This window comes from Takifugu flavidus, chromosome 19, assembly GCF_003711565.1.
Source record: "Takifugu flavidus isolate HTHZ2018 chromosome 19, ASM371156v2, whole genome shotgun sequence".
Taxonomy (NCBI): domain Eukaryota; kingdom Metazoa; phylum Chordata; class Actinopteri; order Tetraodontiformes; family Tetraodontidae; genus Takifugu; species Takifugu flavidus.
In genome coordinates this window covers 11688130-11714692 of record NC_079538.1, presented here as the reverse complement: position 1 = coordinate 11714692, position 26563 = coordinate 11688130, and the positions used below count along the sequence as shown (strand labels likewise).

At 46.9% G+C, this 26563-nt stretch overlaps 2 protein-coding genes across 3 annotated transcripts in view; both read left to right on the top strand.

Moving 5' to 3' along the window:
- Nucleotides 1–18437, top strand: part of LOC130515916 (forkhead box protein N3-like) — a 48899-nt gene extending 30462 nt beyond the window's left edge. For both annotated transcript variants that reach the window (XM_057016508.1, XM_057016507.1), the window contains exons 3-6: nt 611–762; nt 6779–6837; nt 12850–12958; nt 14426–18437. In XM_057016508.1, coding sequence (XP_056872488.1) covers nt 611–762; nt 6779–6837; nt 12850–12958; nt 14426–14981 — 876 coding nt within the window. In that variant the 3' untranslated portion in view covers nt 14982–18437. The remainder of the gene's footprint in view (nt 1–610; nt 763–6778; nt 6838–12849; nt 12959–14425) is intronic.
- Nucleotides 18438–20229: 1792 nt separating this feature from the next.
- Nucleotides 20230–26470, top strand: gtf2a1 (general transcription factor IIA, 1). Its single transcript, XM_057016626.1, has 10 exons — nt 20230–20470; nt 21804–21905; nt 22081–22255; nt 22381–22445; nt 23188–23263; nt 23350–23474; nt 23636–23740; nt 23823–24101; nt 24184–24273; nt 24731–26470. The coding sequence occupies exons 1-10, from the start codon at nt 20441–20443 to the stop codon at nt 24836–24838; spliced, it is 1155 nt and encodes a 384-aa protein (XP_056872606.1). The 5' UTR covers nt 20230–20440; the 3' UTR covers nt 24839–26470.
- The last annotated feature ends 93 nt before the right edge of the window (nt 26471–26563 follow it).

Below are 26563 nucleotides of genomic sequence, written 5' to 3'. Positions count from 1 at the left end.
AGCGCTCTAAAGTGAGCCCAACATAAGACGGGACGCCTTAAATCTCAGCTTCCCCTTTCCTCCCCCTCCCACTTCCCTCAGCCGCTGCCGTGCACAAACACGGGGTTTCGCCACGCTGAGATGTCGAGATGAAAGTGCTGAGAAGTCGAAGAAGGAGACAGGGAATGCATTTTCAAGGAACCCCTTCAGAGAATCCGCCCTTCTCCATAATCTATAGACTGATTTCTCTGGGATTGGGAGCCGACAGCTTCATTAGGCGCCGCTTTGATCTAAAAATACACACCGTCATCGCCTCTGGAGTGGAAGAAGTTAAAGAGTCTGCCTGTGTCCTAATCAGAAAAAAGCTCCGCTGATTTTTTTTCTTTCTTGCTGCAGAGAGGAAGGGAAATGTTGAGTGAGATGGCAAAGGAGACTAATAATAGTCATTCCTCCAAGCGTCATCTCCCGGCGGAATACGGGCCTGTGTGTACAGGTCGGGCTCTGAACTTTGAGCTCTGTGTCGGGAGCCTCTGCACCGTGTTTGCAGTTTGCTTTGAGGGACCTGGTAACATTTCCAGTAACATCTCTCTCCTTCCCTCTCCTCCTCCTCCTCCTTCTTCCTCTCTTTCAGAGCATAGGCAAAGGTTCCCTCTGGTCTATAGATCCAGAGTACAGACACAACCTGATCCAGGCCCTGAAGAAGACGCCGTACCATCCCTACTCGCCCGGCCTCGCCACGCCGCCCACCTCTCCGCCCACCCTGCCTCAGACATTTCACCACAGGTGAGACCGAGCAGCAGATTGGCTGATTGATTGTCCCGTGTCGGATCTGATTTCCTTAATGAATTGCTCACCAATCTGGATTGGAGGAAAAGATGCAACAACAGATACGGCAGGTGCCCCAGCAGATCAGCGGCGTTATCATTAATCCAGGGAAACGAGTGGTTTAATCATTTCCCTGCACTTGTTCTTTTCATCATCTGATCAGAACTCCACTTGTAAAACGTGCACAAAAAGGATTGAAGCTGCAAAAACAGCAAAACATGTTGTTCTCTTTTTAAGTGAATGTGTGGGTGAAATGTTTGACTTGGGAAACAGGTTTTTACAGGAGAAACGCGATTTAGAAATAGACTGTATAATCCAAGACTAGATGAAAAGTACTCCATCATGTTCTACAACTCAGTGCAAAGTCAAGAAAAACAGTTATATCTGTTTATGACTAACATGCTTTGTGCACAGTGCTAATGCTAACAACATTAACATTAGCAACATTGTCTCCAGTTGGCTTTAACGCTACGCTACCTCACTGACATCTCTCTCTGTTAATGTCTCAGCCAAGTGGATCACATTGATCACATCGTGTGGTGGGTTTTGTAGAAGGGAAATTTACCATTCTGACCAGTTCCTCTGCTCCTCGGAGAACAGCCCAGTAGGTCAGTAGGTCACCTCCAACTGCATGTGGTGCATGTGGTGGGCAGAGCAGTGACACGACCCTTGCGTGGGTCTCCCTGTCAGTGGAGAAGAAGAGTTGATTAATGGGAATAAAGTCGGATTTTCTAATGTTACAAACAGCAATCTGGGCTGTCTGACTTTAAACAACAGGTGCTGATACGGGGGTTTCATTAATCAATCAGAGTCTCAGAGTGGTGGATCAAACGTACGAGCAGCAGCCTTACACATGTATCCCAGTAGGCTTTTCACTGCCTCTGATGATTTATTGAAAATAATAAACACTTGCAGTCCTAAGGCACATGCAACAAGAAACACACCCACTCCTCCACCACCACTCTCTCCATCTGTCTCCCTCCATCCACCCGGCCCCAGGCGTTATGTACCTGACCCACCCCATCTTCTCCTTAAATCTTTTTCCACGCTGTTTTCACTTCCGCTCCCTCTCCCCCTCCTCCTCCTCCTATCTCTTTCCCCCTCAGGCACCTCTCAGGTAAAACAGCTTTTCCCCCCTCCCCACATGCTCACTTGTTCACTCCCTCACCCTCTCTCCAGCGTTCCCTGTTTCGACTTTCCTGCGGCTGCGAACAACACTCCTCCGTTCCGCTCGTCTCGCTCTCCTGCCTCCTCTTTTATTGTCCCACACACCCTGCCGTTCATCCTCAGGCATACATTACAACTAGCGGGGCATCCACTACTCTATCTTCTTTATTTATCCCTGCTGTGATTTATTCATTCTCTCCCTCCATGCTCTTTTTAGTCTCCCCCCACCACTTTATCATTCAATTAAAGCCTCTTTTGTCTGTGCTCGCTGTCATTCTCCAGTTTCTCAGGGGCCCGGAGGGCCGAACACTCTCAAATCTATGGAAACACATTCGGATCGACCAACATCACCTTCATCAATCTGCCTGCAAACCCTCAAAACACAAACAAAGGCCCAGATGCACCGATTGTACCTGCTGATAACTAATTCCGAGGCTCTAATATCTAAGTCTCTTCCAGATTTTGCCGTTAACACTCTTTCCAGCCATCTCATATTTCCTAATTGCACAATTTAGTTTCAGCGAAGACAACACAACGTTGCATCCTTAACAGCAGGGGAGGTGCTGAGACAAGTAGTTATGATTCTGGTAACCATGGTAATGGTATAAATCTTTGTTTCATCGCAGTGGGACTTGTGTCATCGCGCTCCCCTATATCAGTATGGAATCTGGATATCTGTATGTTCTGTATGTTGTGAAGTTCTGGTGACCAACTTATTTTAAAACTTGCATGTCTGGTCACTATTAAACCACCTGTTACATTTATGTAATCATCCTATCCAATTTCTCTCTGTCAGACACCCAGACGGCCGGAGAGGCTATAAATACAGTATACAGACCGCCTTAAATAATGTGATAACTTTAGCATCATTGCCATAAGTAATGTTTAAAGTTATCATATGGGCCTGTGTGTGGGGCTGAGGTGGGCAGAATCGGCCCCCTGAAATGTCCTTTAGGATGACCTTCACCTGCAGAACTGTGGAGGCTGGATGCAACATGAGCACAGTTGTTTGGGAAGTTGCTGGCTTTTGGTTACCACAAAGATGTTCATAGAAGTGGTCCTCAGCCGCAGCGCCAACCACAACTGCGGCTGTTCGTGGTCATCAAGTAATGAGCTCTCTCAGCCACCGTAGCCTCCACCTGCGGAGCTTCACCCACCTCCTCTCCTGGCCTCTCCTCCAGCCTGACTCACTTCCAGCTGTTCTGTCATCCCGGTGGACGTGTTAGCGAGAGCGCTATTAGTCCCTTTCCCCACCTCTCTCTATCTCTTTCTCTCTCACCGAATACCACCAACCACCCCCCCCCCACACCCCACCCCCACCCCCACGCTCCCCAGTCGAGCCGGGCAGGTTGGCTTGCAGAGCCAGCGGACTGTGTAAGACAGAATAATTGGTTCACCATAAAATGTAAAAGTGTCATTTTGAACAATGAGGTATAGGGAAGTGGAACAAATTGGAGGCCGGATTCGGAACATGAGTGGGGGGGGGGGTGGCGAGGTCGGCACGTGAGGGGAGGACGGAGGTTGCTCATTTGCATTGTGATAGCGGGAATATGGAGAATTCAGTGCGTGTGCAGGCACGTGTGTGTATGTGTTGTCTCGGCAACAGTCATTGTTTTCCACATTGAGTTCAGTCCAACATCTTGAAACTTATAACCACCAATGCAGCGACACTATTCACCCACTGTGAGCCTCACCTGTTAGTCACATGACATTGTTGTCACATGACTTAAGGCAAAACGCACCTAAAATCACAACACAGGTGTCAGTTCAAAAGCACCCATGCGATTTATTCGGCATTTAACTGGTGCAGATTTTCCGCTCATCTGTTTCTCTTAGCCGCCCAATCGTCGGCGTGCCAGGCGCCATTACCGAGGCTGTACATCTTAAAAACACCCAGAATTGTTTATAATGATGGCTAATGTGAAGGGGACACCTCACCGGTGACACCAAGGAGCTGAGTGACGTCATTTGGCTGTTCTTTTGTGGACGCCGCTACCGCTCTGCTCATGGATGGAGAGCTTTAGAAAGCACTCACAGCTTTCAGTGGCTCCTCAAAACACACAAAGTCTTGTGGAAAACTCCAACAAGCGTCCTTCTTTTCTCCCTTTCATAGATTAATGAAAAGCAGCCGCTGCCAAGAAGGTAAAAAAAAAAAAAATCAATCAAAGAATTTATGATTTGGTTTTGAAATGTTGCCAGAGCTGAGGTAAAGCTCACGCACGGCATGTATTTCATGCACAATTTGTTTTAATCTGCAACGGCACGAGCACCATATTTCTATCACTTCTCCATTATGCAATACAGCCGGATGTTGCTGCTATTTATTTTTGATTTATATGAGTGTTAAGGATGAATTCCTTTTTTGTATATATTTATGTTTAGTCGAAGCTGCGATTTATAGAACTGAGCTGGAAGGGGGGGGGGGGGGGGGGGGGGGGGGGGGGGGGGTCTGGCTTGAGTAAGCTGGGCATAATTAATATCAGCCTTTAAAGCTTTTTGTATTAACATGGTACAACATGGTCACTGTGGACAGAAGGTCAGACATTGCAGCTGTGCTCTGCTACGCTGCACTCACACCGCCTGGAGCCTGCGGAGCTCTGTGGATGAAACATGCAGTGGGGACCCGTCCAAACCACCCCCCGCCCTCCCAAAAAATCAAATCAAAAATACTCATTTGGCCCTATTCAGAGCTGCACGTTCAAAGAGCATCTTCCTCCTCGTGTCACACGTGATGGTTGCCTCGGAGATGGATCTCGAGCTCAAAAGGCTGAATCTGTGAGAAGTTAATATCTGCTTCTCTTGTTTAGACACCCAGTAGGTTGAATCAATACAGTACAATATCTCCAACAAGGGCTCTCATTCTGAAGAATATCAGGTTGTGGAGCATAATGGCTGTGAATGGCTGCACAGCGTGTCTTTTATGTTAAGGTCAAGGACTCTCTCAAGCAGGTCTACAGCGCTGGGAAGTGGGAGATGAACCACGAGAATGAGAAGAGATAGATATGGTATATGGAGAGGGTGCAGAAAGAGTGGTAAAAAGGTTGGAGAGGGAGGAGGGATGGAGGAGAGGGAGAGGAAGGATGCTTCTTTGTCCTCTACTCTTTGTCGCTCACACCTCTTCTTCATGGACCATAATAACTCACTTGCCATGCTTTAGCCGACCTCCACCTGCAGTGAGCGTGTGTGTGTGTGCGCATGTGTGCACATGTGTGTGTGTGGACACGGGGACGAAATAGCCAGCAATCCGAGGACGCTGAAGACTTGGTTTATCATTACGATAAGAGTGTGTGTGTGCGCGCGCGTGTGTGTGTTTGTGTGTGTGTGTGCGTGTGTGTGTGTGGATGGAGAAAGAGCATGCTGGGTAGGAGGTCAGTTCCATGATGCATTCCTTCACACCCCATCAGCATCTGGATGAGAGGGGGAGGAGGGAGGATAGAATGGATGGAAGGATGTCTCAAGGGGGTTGGGGAGGAGCTCCCATAAAGGGGAAAAAAGGGAGACATTGGATTGGTGATGGTGGTGGTGGTGTTGGGGGGGTTTGCGGAATGAGCATCTGCCACGAGTTTAGCCCCTCGCCCACTGCATTAAATGCACACGGTCTCCTTGGCAACGGAAATGCCACCATGGCAACACATGTAGTATAAGGCAGGTGCTGAGTGAGAGAGAGAACGGGAGGGGGGAGAAGGAGGTGTGCAGGGGGGGGGGGCATGGTAGGGAAAACAGACAGGCTGTTAGCACAGGAAAAATATGTTATCGCCGTGGCAACGCAATGTGGCAACTCTCCATAGCAACAGCAGGTGGCTCAGGGCTGAAATTTGCCTTCGCCTGCTTTTCATTTTTGCTTTGTGTGTGTTGTGTGCGTGTGTTTGTGTATGTGCACGTGCGCGCGGGGGTGCACGTACGTGCACGTGTTCGGGTGAGCCTGTCTGTGCACGCGTGCCTTTATTCCCCCTGCATCTGGTGAGGTGAAAGCCACATCACAAGTGCAGACGTTCCAAATCCTCTCAATGAGCAGCTTAGCAGAACATAAAACAGGACTCGTATTACAAAGGAAACTCTCCTGATGAGTGGGCTGCTTCTGCCGAGTCCACAGCTTCCCCAGGTGTTTTCTCGGCTCTTCACTTGTCCCACATCTGTGTGTGCGTGTGCATGTGTGCCCATATGGCTGAGATGTTGTCAAACACAGAGTTTAAGGAGCAGAAGCTCGTATAAATCTCCCCAATTCGCTCTTTTAGTTCCGTTTCCTCTTGTTTACCATTATGGATTCACCCAGCAGGACCTTCTCCGCTGGCTTCTCCTGCGTGTTTGCGTGAGTGAGGTTCCATCTATGTGAGAAATGCCATCATTACCTCCCTCATTAGTGGTGCAATGATCACCTTAACTGGGTCCCCAGCTTTGTGTGTGAGGGTGTGTGTGAGGGTGTGTGTCTGCCTCTACGGCATTTCTCAAACATCTATGTTTAATGTATGTGATGATTTATATATATATATAATATATATATATATATGTGTGTGTGTGTGTGTGCGTGTGTGTGTGTGTGAATGGACCAGTGGCGGGCGGCAGGGGGTTGTCATGAGAAATTACCCCCGTAGACTACAGCAGCGAGGCTGTAATTCTCTGAGGTAATCACAGGGAATAATGGCAACAGTGGGACACCCGGGAATCTAATCACTATAATCAGAAGCGCTGGCTTATGCGCTCAAATTCCTGTCTCACTACCCGCCTCGCCATGAAGCCCACTGGGCCAGCCTGTCTGCTGCATCAAGTGATTGACCAGCGCTTCCTTTATCTCTTTGTCTCCTTCTAGTCCCCCATTGTGGTCGGGGAGCCCCCTCTTCAGAAAGAATGGAGGAGTTCTACTACAAGGTACTGTATCTTGAGTTCTCTGCTGCACAGACAGACAGATGTCTCAGATCTTAGGCAGAGTTCTTTATTGCAGACCCCCCCATTCTGTTCAGGCATCCAAGGTCAGGCTCTAAGGTTCAATGTTGCTGTGAGCTGTGGTGAGATTATTTTTTTTACAGGATAGCGGTTTATTCTTATGTCATTTGCGAGTCATAGTTTCAGACCTGAGATTAAGGTTTGATGTGAAGAAAATTCGATTTTTCTGTATTTAGGAATGCTGATGATTGACGGCAAAGGTCACGACCTTTGCATGTGGACAGGAAACGTGAACATTTCTAAACACACAAATTTTGTCCTAAACTTCTTTCCATTATTCTCTCTCTCTCTCTTTCGTTCTGTCTTCCCCCATTTCACCCTCTACAGAAGTGCCAAATCCAATCGTCTCAATTCCAACCCCCCCACCACCCCCCCTTTTTTTTTTTTACAAGCGCACCTTGAGAATACTGAGTGCTGAGTTCTGACACTTAACTCGATGCCAGAGGAGGAATGCTTTTTCTGTGGAGGCGTATTTTAAAGTTTAAAGAAAAAGAAGAAGTGAAGGAGACATGGGAGTGAGAGAAGGAGGGGAAGAAAGCAGCTTCAGCTTCAGTTTAGAGGCTCTTCTGCACATTGTCTTTCTGGTGATGGGACGGGTGCAAAAATTAACCACAGCTGCACCTAAACTGCCCTTGATTCTATGTAGCTTGTGGAATTTTCTAACCCGGCTGCGAAGCTTAAGGCCTAGAGGTGCAACACTGACGTAACAATAAGCCGGTAATCATCGCATTTCCTGACACCCAGGCGGGCATTTCTGATCAAATCTATCACATAATTGCCAGAAACGGCACCATTATTTCCATGTGTCTCCTCCTTTTCCCCTCTTTTCCTCCTACTCCTCCTCCTTGCCTCCACCCTACCCGACCTCTTCCCTGGTGGCTGGACGGCAGTTTAAATGGACATTCAATCCCAATCAGGGAGCACTCCAGGAGCTCACTGGGCTGCCGAGTCCTAAATGGAGGGGGAAATGGATACATTAGGCGTCTGCGGCGCGTCGTCCACCGCCGGTGATAATGGAGTAGTAATGGTCAAGGAGCCGAAGTTGGAGAGAGTCTGAAAACCTGGACTCCCCCCCAGACACTCACAATCTTGAATGATGTGTCTGAGTGGACAGATGGATGGACACCAGGGGAGACGAGCAGGGCCGGGCCAGATGCGCGTGACGGGCAGAGTCTTTCCAAAAGGAAAGTTTTTAAATGTGTAATGTGCTTCTGAGAGGAGGAGAGAGAAGAGTCAGGGTGTGAAAGGTGCACTGTCAGAGGGAGTGAGTTTAGGGCTGTTAGTGCCCAGAGCTCTCAGAGCTACTCCACTTTGAGCTAACGTGGGCTGAAATCAGCCTCTCTGCGGTCCAATGGTGAGCGCCTCCTCGGGATGAACACTAAACAATGGCTCAGCGGTGGCTGACAACTGGGCTCTAAATATAACCCAGCACTCTTAAGTTCAACATTTAATACCTCCAAATATCAATGATGGGCTCAGTCGGCAAGAGGTTGAAGGAGGTTTTACGCATGAGATCGCGTCTAATGAAACCCATTCCAAGCAAAGTTTGCGCCGCTGTGTTTTTATCACTGTAGACAGCTGAAGAGCAAATATGTTTTAATAATTCAGATGTTTTTGGATGAGCGGAAGGCGCCAACGACTCATCAATGCATCCATCCGTTCGTCGTGTGGGATCCTACCCCAGCAGTCAGAGGGTGACAGACAGGAGACGCCTTACACAGTCTGTCAGGTGAAAACGCTGTAGTCAGTAGTTGTAGAGAGCAGAGATGCCGTCAGATGGATCAGTCCAGTCTTCCACATCACTCCCAGCACGAACGCACGTGCTTGTGGCCACGTCTCAAAGCCTTGTTAAGTTCCAGTAAATGCTTTTAATGCGCCTCCCTCCCACCCTGTTGCTCATGGTATATGTCAGTCAGCCAACCACTTAGACGCTCAGCTGGAGTGTCAGATCGACGAGCCATCCAGTTAAACTGCCAGCGTTCACCAGCCAGTCAGTCACACACATTATTATGCATGCTGCCCCCAGACTCTGTGTTCTGTTTAACGCACAGCACCCAGGCAGACAGACAGGAGGACCAGGAGCCCGCTTTCAAACAGTTGGGAATGACCTTTGAACCTTCGGACCCCGCGTGTGTGTGTGTTTGCGTGCTTGTCTGCGCTGCTCCTTTCACAGAGACCGCAGCCTGCAGCCCCATGTGGAACTCATTTAACAGGAGAGCAAAGCAGCACACGAGAGCAGCAGCGAGGGGAGGGACGCTGAGGGCTCCGCTTGGCCTGGAAATCAGGCAGGCGGGCGGGCGGGGCAAAAAGACGGGGGAAGCAGACAGAAAGGCAGAGCCGCTCCACAGACGCAGGGGGAGGAAAGAAAAACAGTCTAGGAGATATTTTATCTCCAGGAAAAAGGCGCGCACACACACCCACCAACACACACACCTCCTCGTTGTTTACAATATCATCCATGACCTGTTTTCCTCTTCCGAGAGTGTTTTCTTTCTTTATTCTTTTATTTTGCTTTGAGCTCTTGTGGCCCAAACTGAGGATGTGGGCGGGTTTACCCCCACCCTCGCACACACACACGCGCACACACACACACTCAGTTTGTCACCTCATCTCTTCAGCATATGTCCTGAGCCTTTTACCTTGCAGAGACAGCATGTGTGCTCAGCCAGAGATATGAGTCACCAGCATGCACAGGACGGCGGCGAGATCGATAGAGATGGAAAGAACAATCAACAGGCCAGGATAAAAATACAAAAGACAAAGACAGAGAGAGAGAAAGGGAGGAAGAGAGGGGAAGGATGGGGGTGATCTAAATACCAAAGGCAAAGAAACATAAGAGGAGACTTGTCTGGAGTGAGATATGTGTGTGTATTTGTGTGTATCCAGGGTAAACAGTGGTTTGTCGCCGAGCTATGAGAGGCTGTGTCAAGCAGACCACGGTATTTCCTCCCCCTTCTCTCCCTCCCTCCCTCCCTTCCTCTCTCTCTCTCTCCCTTTCTCCTTCTCTATCACTTTCTCTGCTGATGCATGATCTACCACTTTGTGGCATGTGGAAAGGGGAGCCGTTGCCATGGCAACCCAAAGCCAGGGCTGGAGTGAGAAGGAGTGGTGGGCGCACACACATCAACCAAGGGAGACCTAATGCACTGCCCCGCAACACACACGCACGCACGCACACACACACACACACACACACACACACACACACACACACACACACACACACGTAGCAACAGATCAAGATTATGAAAGAGACTCTGTGCAGGGACCTACTTATAAGGTTATGGAGAGCAGAGCTGGAGATATCAGGGGCAGAGCTGCACTAACTGGAGTCAATAAGATTACTGCAGGCGCAGGCGGACCTCTACACAAACGTAGCAGCAACGACAAACAGATCTATCATAATTCATCTCCCTCCGTTATGGCACAAGTCGCGTGTGCATGCTACACGGGTATGAATTTCAGGGGGGTCTCGTCATGACAACTTGCATGTTTTAATGAGCTTGCGGTTCCTGTGGCAAATTAAATTTCCTCCCCGTGACATCGATCATATATTTGCCAAGATTAGGGACGGCGATTTTTTTTTTAAAAAAGCCGGCAGGATTTAACAAACGTTTCAGGCGAGTCGTACAGCAGGTCGCTGTTCGGGAATATGAGAAGTGACCCTGGAGATGAAAATGACAGCTGTTTCAGTGAAGTGGGACGACGGTGGAGAGCAGCCGGCTGAAAGTAATTAGAGTTTTCAGCTCTGATGTACACATGCATTGAGTTTTCTGCAATGAGGGGCAACAAAGATGCACATAATCCCCTGATATGTACTTTAAATTTGTATTATCTCTCTGGACTGTAATTTCTGCCTCTGCACTGAGGTGCGTTGAGCTGCGTTGTTGAGCGAAAGAATTGAATCTGTTTTTGTCCACATGGTCTTTAATTTTTAGAAGTTTTATCACTCGGGATTTTTCAAGTAACACCAAACCATTTAAAATGCCTCTGAAATGGCATGGAACGTTATTTATTGCTATTCAATCTTTGATGGGCCTCGTACTCAGACACCGTTGCCCCCCACCCCCCATGTTTCCTCATTGAGGGCTTTTATGTCTTCCCGACCTTGACGGGCAGCAGGAGCTAACGTCTGCAGGTTTTAATTTTCAAGGCGTCTACACACAAACCTCATTGGCGATGCAGCGACGTAATTTAAAAAAGGCATCCGCCGTCTCGCTGAGCCCGACGAGGTTTGATTGAATTATATGATACCGCTCCTGTTGCATCTGGCTGTAAATTTGAGGCCGCAGCGACACCGTTAACATACCTGAGAACAAAGATGTGTGATCACAAATCAATTCAGCACCACGGCTCCAAACGCTGATTTGTAAAATCCACACATTGTTTTTCCTAAACTAAGCTAGCTGCTCTTAGCTATCCATTTTCTATATTTGGCAGGGTGGAGGAATGGGGGTTTCAATCAACTTGTACAACTTTCAACCGAGAAAGCGAGACAGGGTAGATTATTTCTGAAAGGCCTGACTTCTCCTCAAATGCAGATAAATTCAGAGTCAGGAAGGCCGCCGCAGTATAGCAGATGCAATGACAGCGGCTTCAGCCTTAAATCTGCAAGTTGTCATATTGGATTAGGCGTGTTGGTAAACCATGATCTTCAGGTCTCCCTGCTGATTTTCAAATGGCTTCAAGTCTAGGCTTTGGGTGAGCCACAGGGGGACATTTGGGGATTTGTTCCAAAGCCAGTCCATTATCCTGATTGTGGGATTCACGGTGTAGCTGCAAGATGATTTGTTTTCTTCTGCTCCGCGGTGTTTTCTTCAAGGATCTGGACATGTTCTGGCCACTAACAGCCCATTGTGCAGTTTAGTGGTGCCCAGTGATGGCTGAGCAATGAGCAGCACCTGTTCTATTCCAGCTGAAATGATTGTCCTTCAGTGTGAAGAATTCAATTTTTGTCTCATTAGCTCAGAGAAAGCGCTCTTTTGTAAACTCCAGGTGGGTTGCCATATGCCCGCATAGTCAGAGTGTGTAATGGCTTTTTCGAGAGTTGCTCTTCTACAAAGTTGTCTAGTTCCTCTAAATTTTGGTTATTGGCATTGTTGCAATGTTAAAAGCTTTGACCACTATCTCTTCTACTTATGCTCCACAGTCTGTCCACTCTGTTTGAAGCCTTCTCGTAGGTGTTCTCTGACCAGTAAATGCAATCCCAACATAGTTTTGGGCATTGTTTTGGTCTGTAGACCAAACAAGGAGCCTTAAGACAAAGGTAGACTCAAGAACCATATAGCCTGAGCAGTGACCGAGGTCTCTGGGGATTAGAGCAGAGGTCAACAGCAACATTGATCATAGTACAACTTAAACACAGCAAAAATACATTTACCATAGTTTCTTCACCACTTTCCAAAGAGTCACATTGGATTATTTTTAACTAGACAAGCATGCTTCAACTAGCAGGTGCAGAAATGTGGGTTTTCCTCCGGTAAGCTTCAGAAGACTCACTGCCCAGCCTACAGCGTCAGACGGGCTGGATTTAGCCAAGCCCAGCGGTCGTTTGTAATTGAATGATTCGCAGCGGCCTTAACTCATTTATGACGCTTTCCCGCTCAATTTCACCTTGCCCTGCTCATCAATATTGCCCTGTTGGCTTCCTCAGACGGTCAGTGAATGCTCATCGAGCTGCTCCCAGGTCTCATCGGGGTCCGACTGGGTTTTGGAGAAGCTTCCTCTGGGCTTCCTTCTAATATTTTGGGTAGAATTCTGCATTGTGGCCACTTGCGGTATTACACAATAAAAATCCCGTCAAACTTTTATAAATAAAAGTTTCTTTTTAAAAGTTCAGTTGCAAAACTTATTTTTGAGCACATTCACCTGGAGATCAGTTCATCTTTGATTGCTGCTATGGCTTATTTTTCATACTTTCTGCTTTCTTTCTTTCAGTTCCTCGAGGTGTGATCCAGAACGGTGCTCGTGTCAGGAGCCAGGCACTCTTCCCTGTGATCAGACCCCTACCTGTAAGCCCTGTGGGGAGCAGGACCTCGGCCATAAGGTGGGTAATCTCACAGTAAAGGCAGGAGATTGTGCGTGTAAACCAATGCAAGAAAACTGGGCCAGACAACTCAGATGAAGTCGGACTAACGCCCCCAGAGAGCTCTGTTGTGAATCCACTTACAAGGTCATGTGGACGGCAAGCTAGCCTGCATGATCTGCACATGGGTAGCAACTGGTAGGAACCTAGCAAACTATGGCAAAATAGTTTTGGGCGAGGAGAAGCCACGATGCTGATCCACGAGCTAGTTTACCAACACGTAACCTCGCGGCAATCGTTGTGGCGTGTGTTGAGTCTGCCCATAATCCGACTACTGCAAACTGCTTTGAAGACAGAAAGTCAGGTTGTGTAAATTATTCACGCCAGTCGAGTGATAAGTGTGGTCAGATTTAGATGCGCACGAAAAGACACTTCTGGGGCGCGGTCACAACAACCAGGAAGTGGTGATTGTGAGCGAAAGCCACGATTTGACTGCTTACATTTCAATCGAGGTGCAAAGGTCACGACCTCTGATTTCACTGGTCCCTCCTAAAGCACACAAATACATGTAGGCAGAGCTCCGAACAAAAGGCCGACATGCTCAGGCCTCGCAAAGCATTTTTCCACTCAGGTTGCGTAATTAAATCTTTGGGAGACTCATGGCGGTCGCCACCGAGAGCATTTAATCAGGTGTGTTTATGTAATGATTTGACTCTCACGCACATAAACGGCTGTGTTAGAGAGAGGACTTGTGATTCAGAGAACATTTGGCACATGCATGGACATGCACATCTATCACTGCAGCGTAAGAGCACCATGGCCTGAGCTGCATAATGAATTAAACATACCCACAGTCTGACTAAAGGTATGGAGTGAATATTTGATCACTGTAAGGGTGCATGTTTTCTTATAAGATTTTAATATGGGGGGGGTCCAAGATGCATCGCTTAAGCTCCTGGTGATTTATTTGATGTCAGAATGCTTTCTTGTCCTTTAGTGTCTCACAGACAAGAAAGTCCTCTGACTAATAGACCCAAATATGCGTTGAAATGTAATTTAATAGCTGATGTATAGTGTAGATTAGGCGCTGCAGAGTGTCACATCTCTCTGACCTCTATGTGCAGGTTTTTAGAACTCACCAACGTTCTTTACATGAAAGTGTATTTACATATCTGAAGTGTATCTGATTTTCTCAGCACTTAAAAAAAACACCCTCTAAGTACCATCCCGAGAGCATCTGATTTCCTGTTTGAGGTGATTATTAAAGTGAAATAAAGAGCCTTGTATTCTGTCAAGAAAAGGTCGGCTCATTTTAGAGCGCTAACCTGAGACATATGAACGAGGGGACCCAGGGGAGCTGTTTGAGGGTGATGGTTTATCTCCAATGGGCTGCAGCTCCACTCGAGCGTACTCAGGTGGTTCACCTGTCTGGCAGTGTGACAGCAGGAGTAACTATTCTCTCCCGCTCTGTGTCCTCTCCTCGTACAGATCATCCCTGGGCGATTACCTGAGCCGCGGACAGGACAGCCCATCCCGGTACTCCCCTCTACCCTGCGGAGAGGACCTCCAGGAGGACCACACTTATAGCACCGCCAAATCCCCCAGCAGGCTGTGCTCCTCTCAAGACACCAATCCTTCCTCTCCACTGGATGACGACGATATCATCGCAGTGGAAATCCAGTCCGATGTCAAAACGGAGCCCCGGGAGATCCCACTTGATTCTCATGTCGCCGCTGCCGCCGCTACCTACATTTCCCAGCAGCCCCTGCGTGAAAAGAGACGTAGTTCGGGGGCAGGGCTTGGAACTCTGGCGGGTAGCAGTTTGCCCTGGACCAAAAACCGAGTGAGGGGCATTAGCGACACGCTGCCACTGAAGAAACGGCGGGCGACAGCCGTAGAGAAGCCCCCGGAGAGTGACGACGAGGAGATGAAGGAGGCGGCGGGGTCGTTGCTGCATCTGGCGGGGGTCAGAGCCTGCCTCAACAACATCACAAATCGCACCGCCAAGGGTCAGAAGGAGCAGAAAGAGGCCCTGAGAAACTAAGACAGCACACACAGTCATGCCAACACACACACTACACCGCTCCAAACACGCACACGCACATACAGACACACACATACGACACACAATAGGTCAACAGGTAACGTTGCTACAGCATTAGTCTCAACGGACACTTCTCATCTCCCTCTATCTATCTGCAGGGCATTAGGTGAATCCTACTTATTTGTGGCAATATCAAAAATCTATGTTTTCCTACATGTTCAGCGACACTAACATCAATGGGTATTTCTCACGTGTCTTTGTTGTTTTTGTTGTTTAAAAGGGGATGAAAGCCATAAGAAGAAAAACAAAAAAAATGCATGTCTTGTCACTAAATTTGGACAACTCGACGGAAGCGTGCGCAGCGAGGAACACGGTACACGTTCACAGTGGATGGCTCTTTGTCCTACCTGTTTGTTTAGTTTTTCTGTGTAAAATCTGTAGCAATCTCGCAGTGAGGCCAGCGCAGCGGGTTGGCATCACTCGCCTACATCCATGAGCACAAATGTGAGACTGTGCCAAAGAGAAGTGACCAGGTTTCTTCATGTAGCCAATGTGACACAAAAGAGAGGAAGAAGGAGAAGAAGGAGAAGACAGAGAAGAAGAGCGAAAGAAAACGACCTTAAGTGTCAAGATAATTGTAAACCCTAATGTGATATATGTCCATGCACTTAAGATTATTTAACGCCATTTACGATAGAAGCATCATGGATAAAGACGTGGTTTATTTCAAGAGCACTCATAATATTTAAGAATAGATATTTTAAAATGGGGGAAAAAAAAGGTCATGTTTATCACCATAGAAATGGATAGTGTGCCGGGTCTGAGGCAATATCTCCTTCATTATGTTGTTGTTGTTGTTGTTGCATAATGTAAACGTCCCAAAACCTGCCCCCCCCAGTACTTCTGTCCATAGTCGTAGACACCAGGTATAGACATGGGAGCTGCCAGTAGCTGACCACCTTCCTGCTCATCTGACAGTGTCAAAGATCTATACATAAACTGTGGGTTTGGATTTCCGTTTGTGTCTGTTTACCCTCACTTTACCCTCATAAAGATATAAGCAATTTGTCCCATGTGGACAACTCTGTAAAAAGGTTAGAAAATATTTTATTTTTTTCCTTTTCTTAATTGAAGCAATTTGACCTGCAGGACTTTCTCAGTTATATTGCATGGGTGCTTGTAAATAAGATAAAAAGCAAATCTTTTTTATTCAAAGATCATGTAAGATAAACGATGTATTTAGCATGAAGCATGACTTATTTTCATATAAACCTTGATCCTAGAGGACAGAAAAAAAATGTTTTGCCGCCAATTCTTATACCCGTGGGTACTGTTTGGTTATTTTATTTGTTTGTTTTACTTTTAATTTCTTCTTCCGGCTTTCAAAGATGCGTCTTCAGGGAGGAGCGTGGGGCGTCGGTCCCAGAGGGGGCCACCTCTGGGGGTGTGGTTCAGGCTGTGTGGGCCAGCTAAGCCGCCTGTTGTTAGGGGGTGGGCATCCGTCTTCTTCTGCCTGTACAGTGATTTTAGGTGTTCAGTGTTAACCCCAGTGTTACATCAGCGTACACCCACCGAGTGTGTGAACCAGGGAATACACCCCCGCCTGCCTGTCTGCCGTCAGTGCGTGTGTTGTCGCGTCGGACATGTTTTGACCTGCTTTATTTATAACAGTGTTGTTTTATTTTCTCCCGTGTGAGTGTGTGTGTGTGTGTGTGTGTGTGTGTGTGTGTGTGTGTGTGTGTGTGTTCCATCTGCATTTTCAGTGCAAAACTACAGAGAGAAAATAAAGTATAGACAGAAAAAGCAGTATTGAAGTGCATTGATTAAGGTAAACTGCCAGATTGGGTGATTATAGGTGGTATTTATTTTAGGAAGAAGGAGTTTGGATATTTTGCCACTGTGTGTGTGTGTGTGGGTGTGTGTGTGTGTGTGGGTGGGTGTGTGTGGAAGACATTGCTCTCATTGTGATGAAAAAAATCAACAACATTGGGACATCAAGACATAAGCCTTCCCTTAGAATGTTGGCAATCTTAAGACTTCCAGCTCTGAAGAGAGATGTTGCTGCAGGATGCTCAGAAATTTTACCTAATATGCCGAAATCATCTCCTGCTGTGAGATGATGAGAGTTTTTGCAAACTCTGTGATTATATATCATTACAATTTGAGGGAAACACAACTGAATGAGGCTGTGAGATATGTGAGAGAACTTTACTTTTATTCTTAAAAATTCTGCTCAGATGGACAAAAGAAATGGAAATTGTTCATTGCGCTGAGCTGATCTCTTTTTTTCATCATGATGACCAACTTGAGCAGAAATGGGCTTCCTTTAGTCACACGAGATCATGAAAAGGTGAGAAAGGCTGAGCATCACATGACTTAGACGCTCTGCTGCCATGTTTCCCACTGATTCGCCACAAACAGGAAGGCATTAAAGTATTCCCTTTGCTTTTAGCTGCAGTCTCCTGAGCTTCTGTTCAAGCTCTTGCCTGATTGTCAGCGAGCCAAGTGGGCAAACGGCTGCACGTCCCATCCTGATATGGTCGTTGGCCGCCTGTAGTTTGCATTTTGTGCGGGGTTCACCCCCCCCCCCCCCAGGAGCGGAAGTTAAAGGCGATGCTGCCATTGTTGATGTGTGCCATCTGTCCTCTGTCTGTCTGTCTGTCCGTCTGTCCGTCCGTCTGAGGCCTACTGAAGCCCAGGTGGAGATGTGTTTGCAGCAACAATCTACAGTTGTGGTGACTAATGACATGTTCAGTCTGCGAGGTATGTTGAGGGGGGAATCTGTTGCTTCAGCAACCGCCCTTTTGCCTCTGACTCACTCGGCGACACGCGGGCAGGATGAACTCCTGACCTTCCAGTCCTGGAAAAGTACAGAGCAACACTTCAGTGTTCGCGGGATGTTTGAAAGCAAACAAAACAAACTTCACTGCCTGAAAATCCCCCTAAAACCAGAGTTCCTTTCAATCCTGCCAAACATGTGCTGAAATGCTCCAAAATACTTGCTGTTGGTTTCCTTTTTCTTCATTTGTTGTCATTCTTTTGCTGTTTTATCTTCCCTCCGACAGAATATTATCTACAATACTGCCATTATTTTCCCGGTTGCTGTCAGAGCTGAGTATTGGAAAGCCATAGGTTAGAGATGTCAAACATGCAAAACTGTTATTGATCTGTGAGATGTGATGCAGAGAACATCCAGGTGTTTCTTTCTTCTTTTTCTTTTGCAGTAAATGTTCAAGAATCTCTCCTTGTTGTGCAATCATATTGCCAAAGAATGATTGACAAGACCTATTTCATCACTACATGTAAATATCAACGTTGTCCAATACCGTGGCAAAAAAAAATATATAAATGTTGTTTTATTTGGTTTTTCCATTTTCTGAAAAACTGCAATGATGTTTATGTGATGTATTGTCTTCCAGTTGGTTGCAATAATAAAAAAAAAATCAAGTTGCAGAAGATCCGTTTCCTCATGATAATCAGACCTCATCCAAAACAGCATATCGTCCCTCTCGAAACTCCAAGTTAAATATAGTAAAGCCGTTGGTGAAAGCAATATCAGCCTCTCCTCCTCCAGCATGCAGCCCCCAGCTGCGAGCAGTGCTGGATTTGTGAGACTGGAGACTCTTTCATTTGCTCTCAAGGCTGACCCCAATCATTAACCTCACATATTCCCATCAACATGGGTCTTATCGTAACCGTGCCTCTTTTGCCAGTTAATTATTCATTTACTTATTCTAATCGTTTAAGTTCAATACTTGTGATTAAAGTCAAATTTACCCCCCCCCCCCCCTTCCTCACCCACCCAACCCCCCTGGGGAGGGAAGTGAAAGAGTTAAGTGTACCAAGGAGTTCCTCCATGCTTTATCAATCTTAGCGGTGCCATTTTGGAGCGGCGTGGCAGTGGAAGCCCATTCATAATTGAAGCTGAGACAGGCTTAATCTGGAGCCAGTGCCTCCCTGTGCAGCGCGCTCCCATCACCAACACAACTGGAGCTATAGCAACGCCTCTGTTGCTATGCAACTACAGCAAAGAAAGAGGTAAGAGGGAGAAGATAGACAGACAGAGAGGGAGAGAGAGGGAGAGGGGGAAAAAGTGTAGATATTTAGAGGGCAAGATGCTACTGAAGACAAAGAGTCGGAGTCAAAGAGAAATCCTCATATTTCTCAATCAGAGGAGACAAATCTACAACCATTTCCCCTCTATTTCACTGCAAAAGGTCTCCTGGGTACTGGAATCACAGCTCTTTAATTTCCACTGAAAGAAAGTGGCGAGAGACTCAGCTGTTGTCTGAGGGTGCACACCAGTGTGTTAAGTAGATTGATGCTCATAGCCGCTTTGTGTTCCCTGCTCTATATCGTCCACATCCACACAGTGACAAGTGAAGGAAGTTTCCATGGAGACACAAGTGGAGGTAACATTTTCCCCACTTGTCACCTCTTGTTTACTGCAAAGCTTTAATGTTTTCCCCCGCAGAATGTTTCCCTGTGATTGTCAGCCCGCATGTATTTAGGATTAAACGTGATCGTGGTTCATGTTAAAACATCCGTTTGTTGTAATAGATGTAAAAGTCATAATTTTTTAATAAACAACATCAACAAAATCCTGACTGACGCGTGAGGGAGTCAGGTCTGGACTTCAGCTGTGTGGTCGCATCGCTCTCTTGTGTCAGAAAGGTCTTACTACATGTGAATGTTCAAAAATTGTACAGCAATGTGCAAAAATGCAACAAACCAGACACAAAGCTTTAACTTACTTGGTCATAGTCATAAAAAGTTGATTTGAGTAACGTGGCGTTAATGCCAACTTGATTGCTGAGGGGCTTTGGGGCCTCATTTCCGGAGCCGACCTTTAAAAGCGATCATCTTCGATACAAATTCAAGACGTCTTTACTTTATAATGCAAAAACGTGGTTCCAAACGTTTGATCTTTACCTCCACAGAGAAGGTTATGTGACACTCAACGTCTGTTAGCAAAATAAAACAAAGAATTCGCAACGTATTTCAAATTTGAATTTTGACCAAAGACCAAGGGGTCTTTGATCATAAAGCACCCTCGGATGTTGTAACCTTGTTAATATACTGTGTGTAATATGAAGTGTGTAGCGTTTTTGTAGGGAGCGCAGGGATACTACTACGTTTAAACTACATTTCCCAAAAGCCCATTCGAACCAATTAATCAGCGCCACATCAACTCTCGCGTTATTAGCGACTTGACCCTGCCCTGTATCTCGCGCACTCGCAGCTCCAACGCTCTGTATATAAAGCAGAACAACGACGGACGGAGGACGGCTGGGTTCGCGCAGCCCGGGATCGTAAATAAGACCGCTGAATCAGTGTTTTATTTACAAAAGTGATTCCGGCTGTTTTAAAGCATCGTTCCCAGTTGTTTTAACCCGTTTTTATCCAGTTTTTTTGGCTCTTTCTCGCCAAGTTCCGTGTGGTTTTACACTACGCGTATAATGGCGAGCTCGGCTAACTCGAACCCAGTGGTAAGGACCAATCTCTAAGGCTTGTCAGTGGGGGAGAAATGTGGGGAAAGATTGTGGAAATTGAAGACGAAAAGGAGGTTTTGTTGATGTGACTGGCACCGAATCTGCTTTAAACACCACACTAGCGTGTAAAATAAAACTTAATTTCCGACCTCTTCATTCAGTTTTCGAAACTAGATTACGCTTTCAAAAATCATGGGTAGGCGTGAGGACGACCTATTTTTTTCTCAGTTTTTTTTAGAAAAAAAAAAAATTAAAATCCTTTTTGGAGTAGAACGTTGTAGGTTTACGGTCTAAATTGTGGACGATTTGTCCGTTAGTTGGCTCTGTAGTGTCAGGCGCTTTCGAAATGGTCGAGGAGGGAAAAAGCTTTTATTGTGTTGTCGATGAGACTTGAACGTCTTGGCCAAGGCAAGCTAAATGTTATGTTTAGTAAAACGTGGATGTACGCAAAGCACATAACCATGGCAGGTTTGGGAGATGCATTTCTATGAAAATAAATCTGAAGCCGAATTTTCGTCAGTCAGTCAGCCAGTCAGTCGCCTTCCACCATTCCGGGACCATGAAGCAGAAGAGCTGTCCCCCAAACCACCACTCCTCCCAGCTCCGTGTGCCATATTAACCGATAACTGCCAAGATAATCATCCGAAAACGTCCTTCACATTCGGCCACATAAGGGACAATGTCGGGAGCTAGGTTAGCCAGCAGCCCGCTGCTCTGTAAAATGGCTTCCACGGCTCCCTTCGCTCCGGTTCTGGCCCTCCTCCTTCCTGCCGCCTGGTTTTATACCGCCATATTGGCTCTCTAATATAGACTGCCGGGGATGGGAAGGTGCTACTCGTCGCTACGTCATCGGCTCCACATATAAACACCAGAGTGTGCTTTAAATAGTGGCGCAGACGGGCCGAGGGGGAGGGGAGGACAGGCCAAGGTCCGTGCTGCGGACACCGGGGACAATGCGCTGCGGGGAACGGTGCGCGATGCTCGGCGTTGGCATTGTTCCGCCGCTCGCTGTGTTGATGTAGAGCCTTTGATTTGCACGAAGCGACGTGCACGTAGCGCCTTCTCTGATCTGGAGACGCTGATGTGTGACATTGCTTTGGACACTGGATGATACACGGCTGAGACGATCTGCCTTCTGAGCAAAGTTGCATGTGATTACATTTAAAGAGGGCTTATACCTGTATATTAGTCCTATTTGGTGAAGTCTTCATATCCAGATATATGTTTGGTTTTATAGGTTTCATTAGCATAGGCTGTGAAATAATAATGAATCAAAAATCTTAGAATTGGTTGAAAATGTTGGTTTCCTCACGCGCTCGTCTCTTCACAGCCTAAACTGTACAAGTCTGTGATCGATGACGTGATCAACGAAGTGCGGGAGCTGTTCCTGGATGAGGGGGTGGACGAGCAGGTTCTGCTGGAGCTGAAAACGGTACACATTTCCAGAATTGTTTTTCCTGTAAACACTCACTGTAGGAGGGAAAAATACGAACATAGACGCTTCACCCTGCAGCCCGGAGGGCTCCGAACTGTCAAATGAGCGTTTCCAAGTGCACTGCAACTGCTCATTTTACATTTATTAAATAAGGATTGTTTCCATCCTTCAGCTATGGGAAAACAAACTGTTGCAGTCCAAGGCGGTGGAGGGCTTCCACACCGAGGAGCAGACCCTGCAGGCTGCACAGCAACTGCAGCAGATTCAGCAGGCCCAACAAGCTCAACAGATGGCCCAGCCAACGCAGACCCAGCAAGTCATCCTGCCTCCGCAGCCACAACAGCAAGGTTAGCCAGCACTGACACGGCCACAACCAGGCGCTAAAGACCGCCAACACTTGTAAAGAATGTGGTTTCTAAGGGGTTTATTTGTGCATCATAGTAATGTGCAACTTGAATGTGTTTTTCCTCAGCTCCCCAGCAGCAAGTCATTGTGCAGGATTCTAAGATTCTGCAGCACATGAGTGCAACGGGGATGGTAAGTTAGAAACAAGTACAGGAAACATCCTTGCTTGTAACCTTTGCTCACAACAGTCCAGCTATTAACCCTCTCCAGGTTGGGACGAGGCTAAGCAATGTATTCTGGTCACACTGATATCTTCTGCCCTCTTTACACTCATAACCTATAAATCACCTAAATATGCTTATAGTCACAAACTGTGTTCATTGGTTTAGCACCAGAAGGAGCTGGAAATAGTTCATACACAGCAGCAGAAAATGGTTCATGGTATAAATAACCTGCAACCTGGAGCTTTTAGCTGAGGGTGGAAAAAACTGGGCTGGAAAATGAAACTGAATGTAGAAGAAAATAGAAAATTCCAGATAAATTTAGAAGGGGGAAAAACGAAATGAGATCTGTGTTTCTAAAATCATACCGAAGTGACTGTGGTAGGACACTGGGGCACCATAAACCAGACAGAACTCTTTCCTTTGCATGCTCCATTTCTTCAAATTTCTTTCCTTTATTAGTTTTTTTCAGTGTTCCAATGGAGCATCAGAATTTCTTACCTTTTGTACTTCCTGCTGACAACGTTTCCACTCACGCAACCATCTGAGCTGGTGCTCTTTCAGAAAACCTTGTTTTGTCTGCTCAAACAGCCATTTTAAAGCAGCTTTTGGAGCTTCTTAACCCTTCGCAACCTCGCCGAGGCAGATAGGATGCACATCAGCGGGCGTATTCGAGTGTCTGTGGTTCTGAGTCTGATTCTTTTCTCCTGCAGAGTGCAGCAGCTACCGCAGCAACCCTCGCTCTGCCTGCAGGGGTCACCCCGTTACATCAGCTCCTCACCAGCCAAGGTGAAAACTCACACTTCTATCTGGCCAGATCGTGAAAGGCCCACTTCACACAAGTTTTGTCCTTGATCCACTTAATTCTCCCGCAGGTCAGCTACTACAGGTCGTCCGTGCTGCCAATGGGACTCAGTACATCATCCAGCAGCCCCAACAGCAGATCCTCCTGCAGCAGCAGATGCAACCTGCGGGTGTGCAGGCACCGGTCATACAGCAGGTTTGTCGTGTTCTGTAGAAAGAAATTCCAAATGTTCATAAAGATTTAGCCGTCCAAATTTGACACTTGTTGGTTGTTGAGAACTTTGTCCCTTTTTTGACCTTTTTGTGGACCAACAACATTAAATCTGGAGCTTGCATGGCTGTTCACCATGTGTACAGGTCCTCACTCCTCTGCAGGGAGGGTTGTCCCAGCAGACGGGGGTCATCATCCAGCCACAGCAGATCGTCTTAGCTTCAGGAAACAAGGTCCAGGGCAACACGCAGGTGGGACATACTCTGCATCTTCAATGTGATCAACATGTTTTCCTGCTGCCTGTACCCTGACCCCGGCTTCAAACGGCACCAGTTGTTACAGGCATCAGCAGCCATCGAGCAGCAGACTGGCCAGGTGGCAGCAGCTCAGGTCCAGCAGCTTCCACAGATCTCTGGTGCCGCAGCACCACAGGCCCCGCAGCAGCAGCAGCCTCAGGCTCAACTGCAGCCTCAGGCCCAGCAGCCTCCCATGATGCTGCAGGTGGACGGCACCGGGGACACTTCATCGGACGACGAAGAGGATGAGGAGGAGGAGTACGATGAAGAGGATGAAGAAGAGAGGGAAGTGGCAGAGGACGGGCAGGTGGAAGAGGTGCGAAACCTCGGCAGTAAATGGGTCACCTCTGTGACGTTACTTTCTATTTTTAGGTCTTAATTGTATGTCTGTCGCGCAGGAGCCGCTGAACAGTGAAGACGACGTCAGTGATGAAGAGGACCAGGAGCTTTTTGACACAGAGAATGTAGTGGTGTGCCAGTATGACAAGGTGAGGGATTATTCTGGGATGCATTGCAGATTAATATGCTGCTGCTTTAAGCTCTTTTTTTTTAGTCTTGGGGGAAGTTTCATATCTGCTGGGGTGACAATAGTAACCAGAATGTCAGCATAACCTAAAATGGTCAATGCTGGAGCTGAGTGCACATACCAGCTCCACAAACTGCACTTTTCATTATGCACCCATCCCTGGTGAAAGCCCTGCCCCCCTCAGTGTGAGAAGAGGAGACAGTTCCACTAAACACCACCAGATTGACCAGTTCTGGTAGAATTTAGCATGAGAGGCCTCACAGATCCCTTTAAGTGCTCGCGTTAGCATCACTGCTAATGAAGGAGCAGGGATTCAGCTGTATTTATGGGTCTGGTGATCATTAAAGTCCGGCCACCACAAAATGAAACGATGTCCTCCCACTCTCGACACCCACCTTCATTCATTTCCTCTCTTGCAGATTCACAGAAGTAAGAACAAATGGAAATTCCACTTGAAGGACGGGATCATGAATCTGAATGGGAGAGACTATGTGTTCTCTAAAGCCATTGGAGATGCAGAATGGTGAAGGAAAAAAAAGACACGTCAACCGGAGCGGGAACGCTCTAACTCATCATTGTACCAGATACTTCAATATCCTTCCATATCCTGGGACTAGATTTGTTTCAGGAAACTTCTTCTGAGTCTTTGAGAACTCTTATCAAAGCCCAAAGGACCGTGAGGCGTCGCAAAAGGCTGAGTGTCCTCAAACACTCAACAAACCTTGCGGAATGAGAATCCGACGGGGACGTAAAGCCTGTGAATGGAACGTCCTTCATCCTTTTGTTGTTTGTTGCTTATTCCAGGCATCTTCTCTCTCTCTCTCCCCCCCCCCCAACCCGAGAGAATCCACATAAATATGAAAGTAGGAGCTTCACATAGCGTAGGTGCACTGGACCAGGGTCATCTCGGCTGCCTCGCCGCAGGAGGTCAAAGGTTATTCATTATAACACAGTAGATGTGCAACAGCCACCGGTTCCGATCGCTGCCTTCACAATGGCCACAGTCACGTTGGGCTTTTCCATTTCTGTTGTGGGATAGTGGCTGTTGCGTGTAGCTCCCCCCAAAATTTTACATTCGGTCAATTGGAAAATTATTTTAAACTTTTTTTAATGATTGATTTGCTTTGCTTCCTTAAATGAATGGCAACTAGTTTTTTTTTAGTTTTTTTTAATATTTAGAAATCCAAAAATGCTCTGAAGTTGTTGTCATTCCATCTTTATCCAAAAAATCCCCCCCCCCCCCCACGAAAAATCAGCGCAAAACTGAAGAACTGTACAAAATGGTTTAAAGTCGGCAGGTGGGTGGTTCCTCTTTGCTCTTATTTTAGCAGCCGTCTGAAAATTTTGCACTGTCAGTCGAGTTAATCAGTAGCTTCGGTGTGTGTTAGGCTGACTGCGTGTGTGTTGAATGATGTGTTTTCACTGCTCTTCTGTTGAACTTGTCCACAATCTCAAATGTCAGTGGAAACTGTAATTCTGTATTTGGTGGTTTCCTCTATTTATGTCCCACTTGTTCCTGATTTGCAAAGATTGGAAAGCCGCACCAAACTGTGCTCTTATCTATCAAGTGTTCCTTTATTTTTGTCGGCCGGAGAACGTTAGCACGTCCACTTCGCCCGCGTGTTCATTTTAGCGCAACTTTTAAAAGTTTCTATTGAAGTGGTTTCCAGCTGATGGGGGCCTGCGTGTTGCTCTGCGGTTTGTTTTCGTGCCCCCCCCCCCCCCCCACCGAGGCGTGGTGAAATAAAGGTGGTTGGTTTGGTCGACAGTTAGCACCACGTTAGCATATTGCGCAAGCACCAGGGGAGCTGGAATCGTCTCGGATCTGGGTCACTTCCTGTCTGCTTTCCACCTGCAGATGGCCACCGTCAGGTGACCCAGGTGGCTTCGGTACCTTTTCACCCGCTACCGCAAACCAAAATCTGGAGCTTCTCCATTGTTTTCTGTTCGTCAATGATGGCTTAGTGTCGTGTGCCTTTGGAAATTTTATTTTTTCGAGAACACTTGCAAATGATAGCTGAAGCTTCATTCAGGAGGGGAGGTTTATTAAAGCGTATCCGCTCAGTTCTGATTGTTCTGTCTCGTGTATTCTAACTGCTGTTTAGGTTATGTGTTTTTAATTTTTTTTTTTCTTAATTAAATTAAATTTTGGAAAAGAAGCTGAACCCTGGTGCTTTTTCCACCAAACGTTGGACTTTTTAATCCTGACTTGTGTGTGCAGATGGAGAGAACGTCTGGGTAAACCCTGAGGA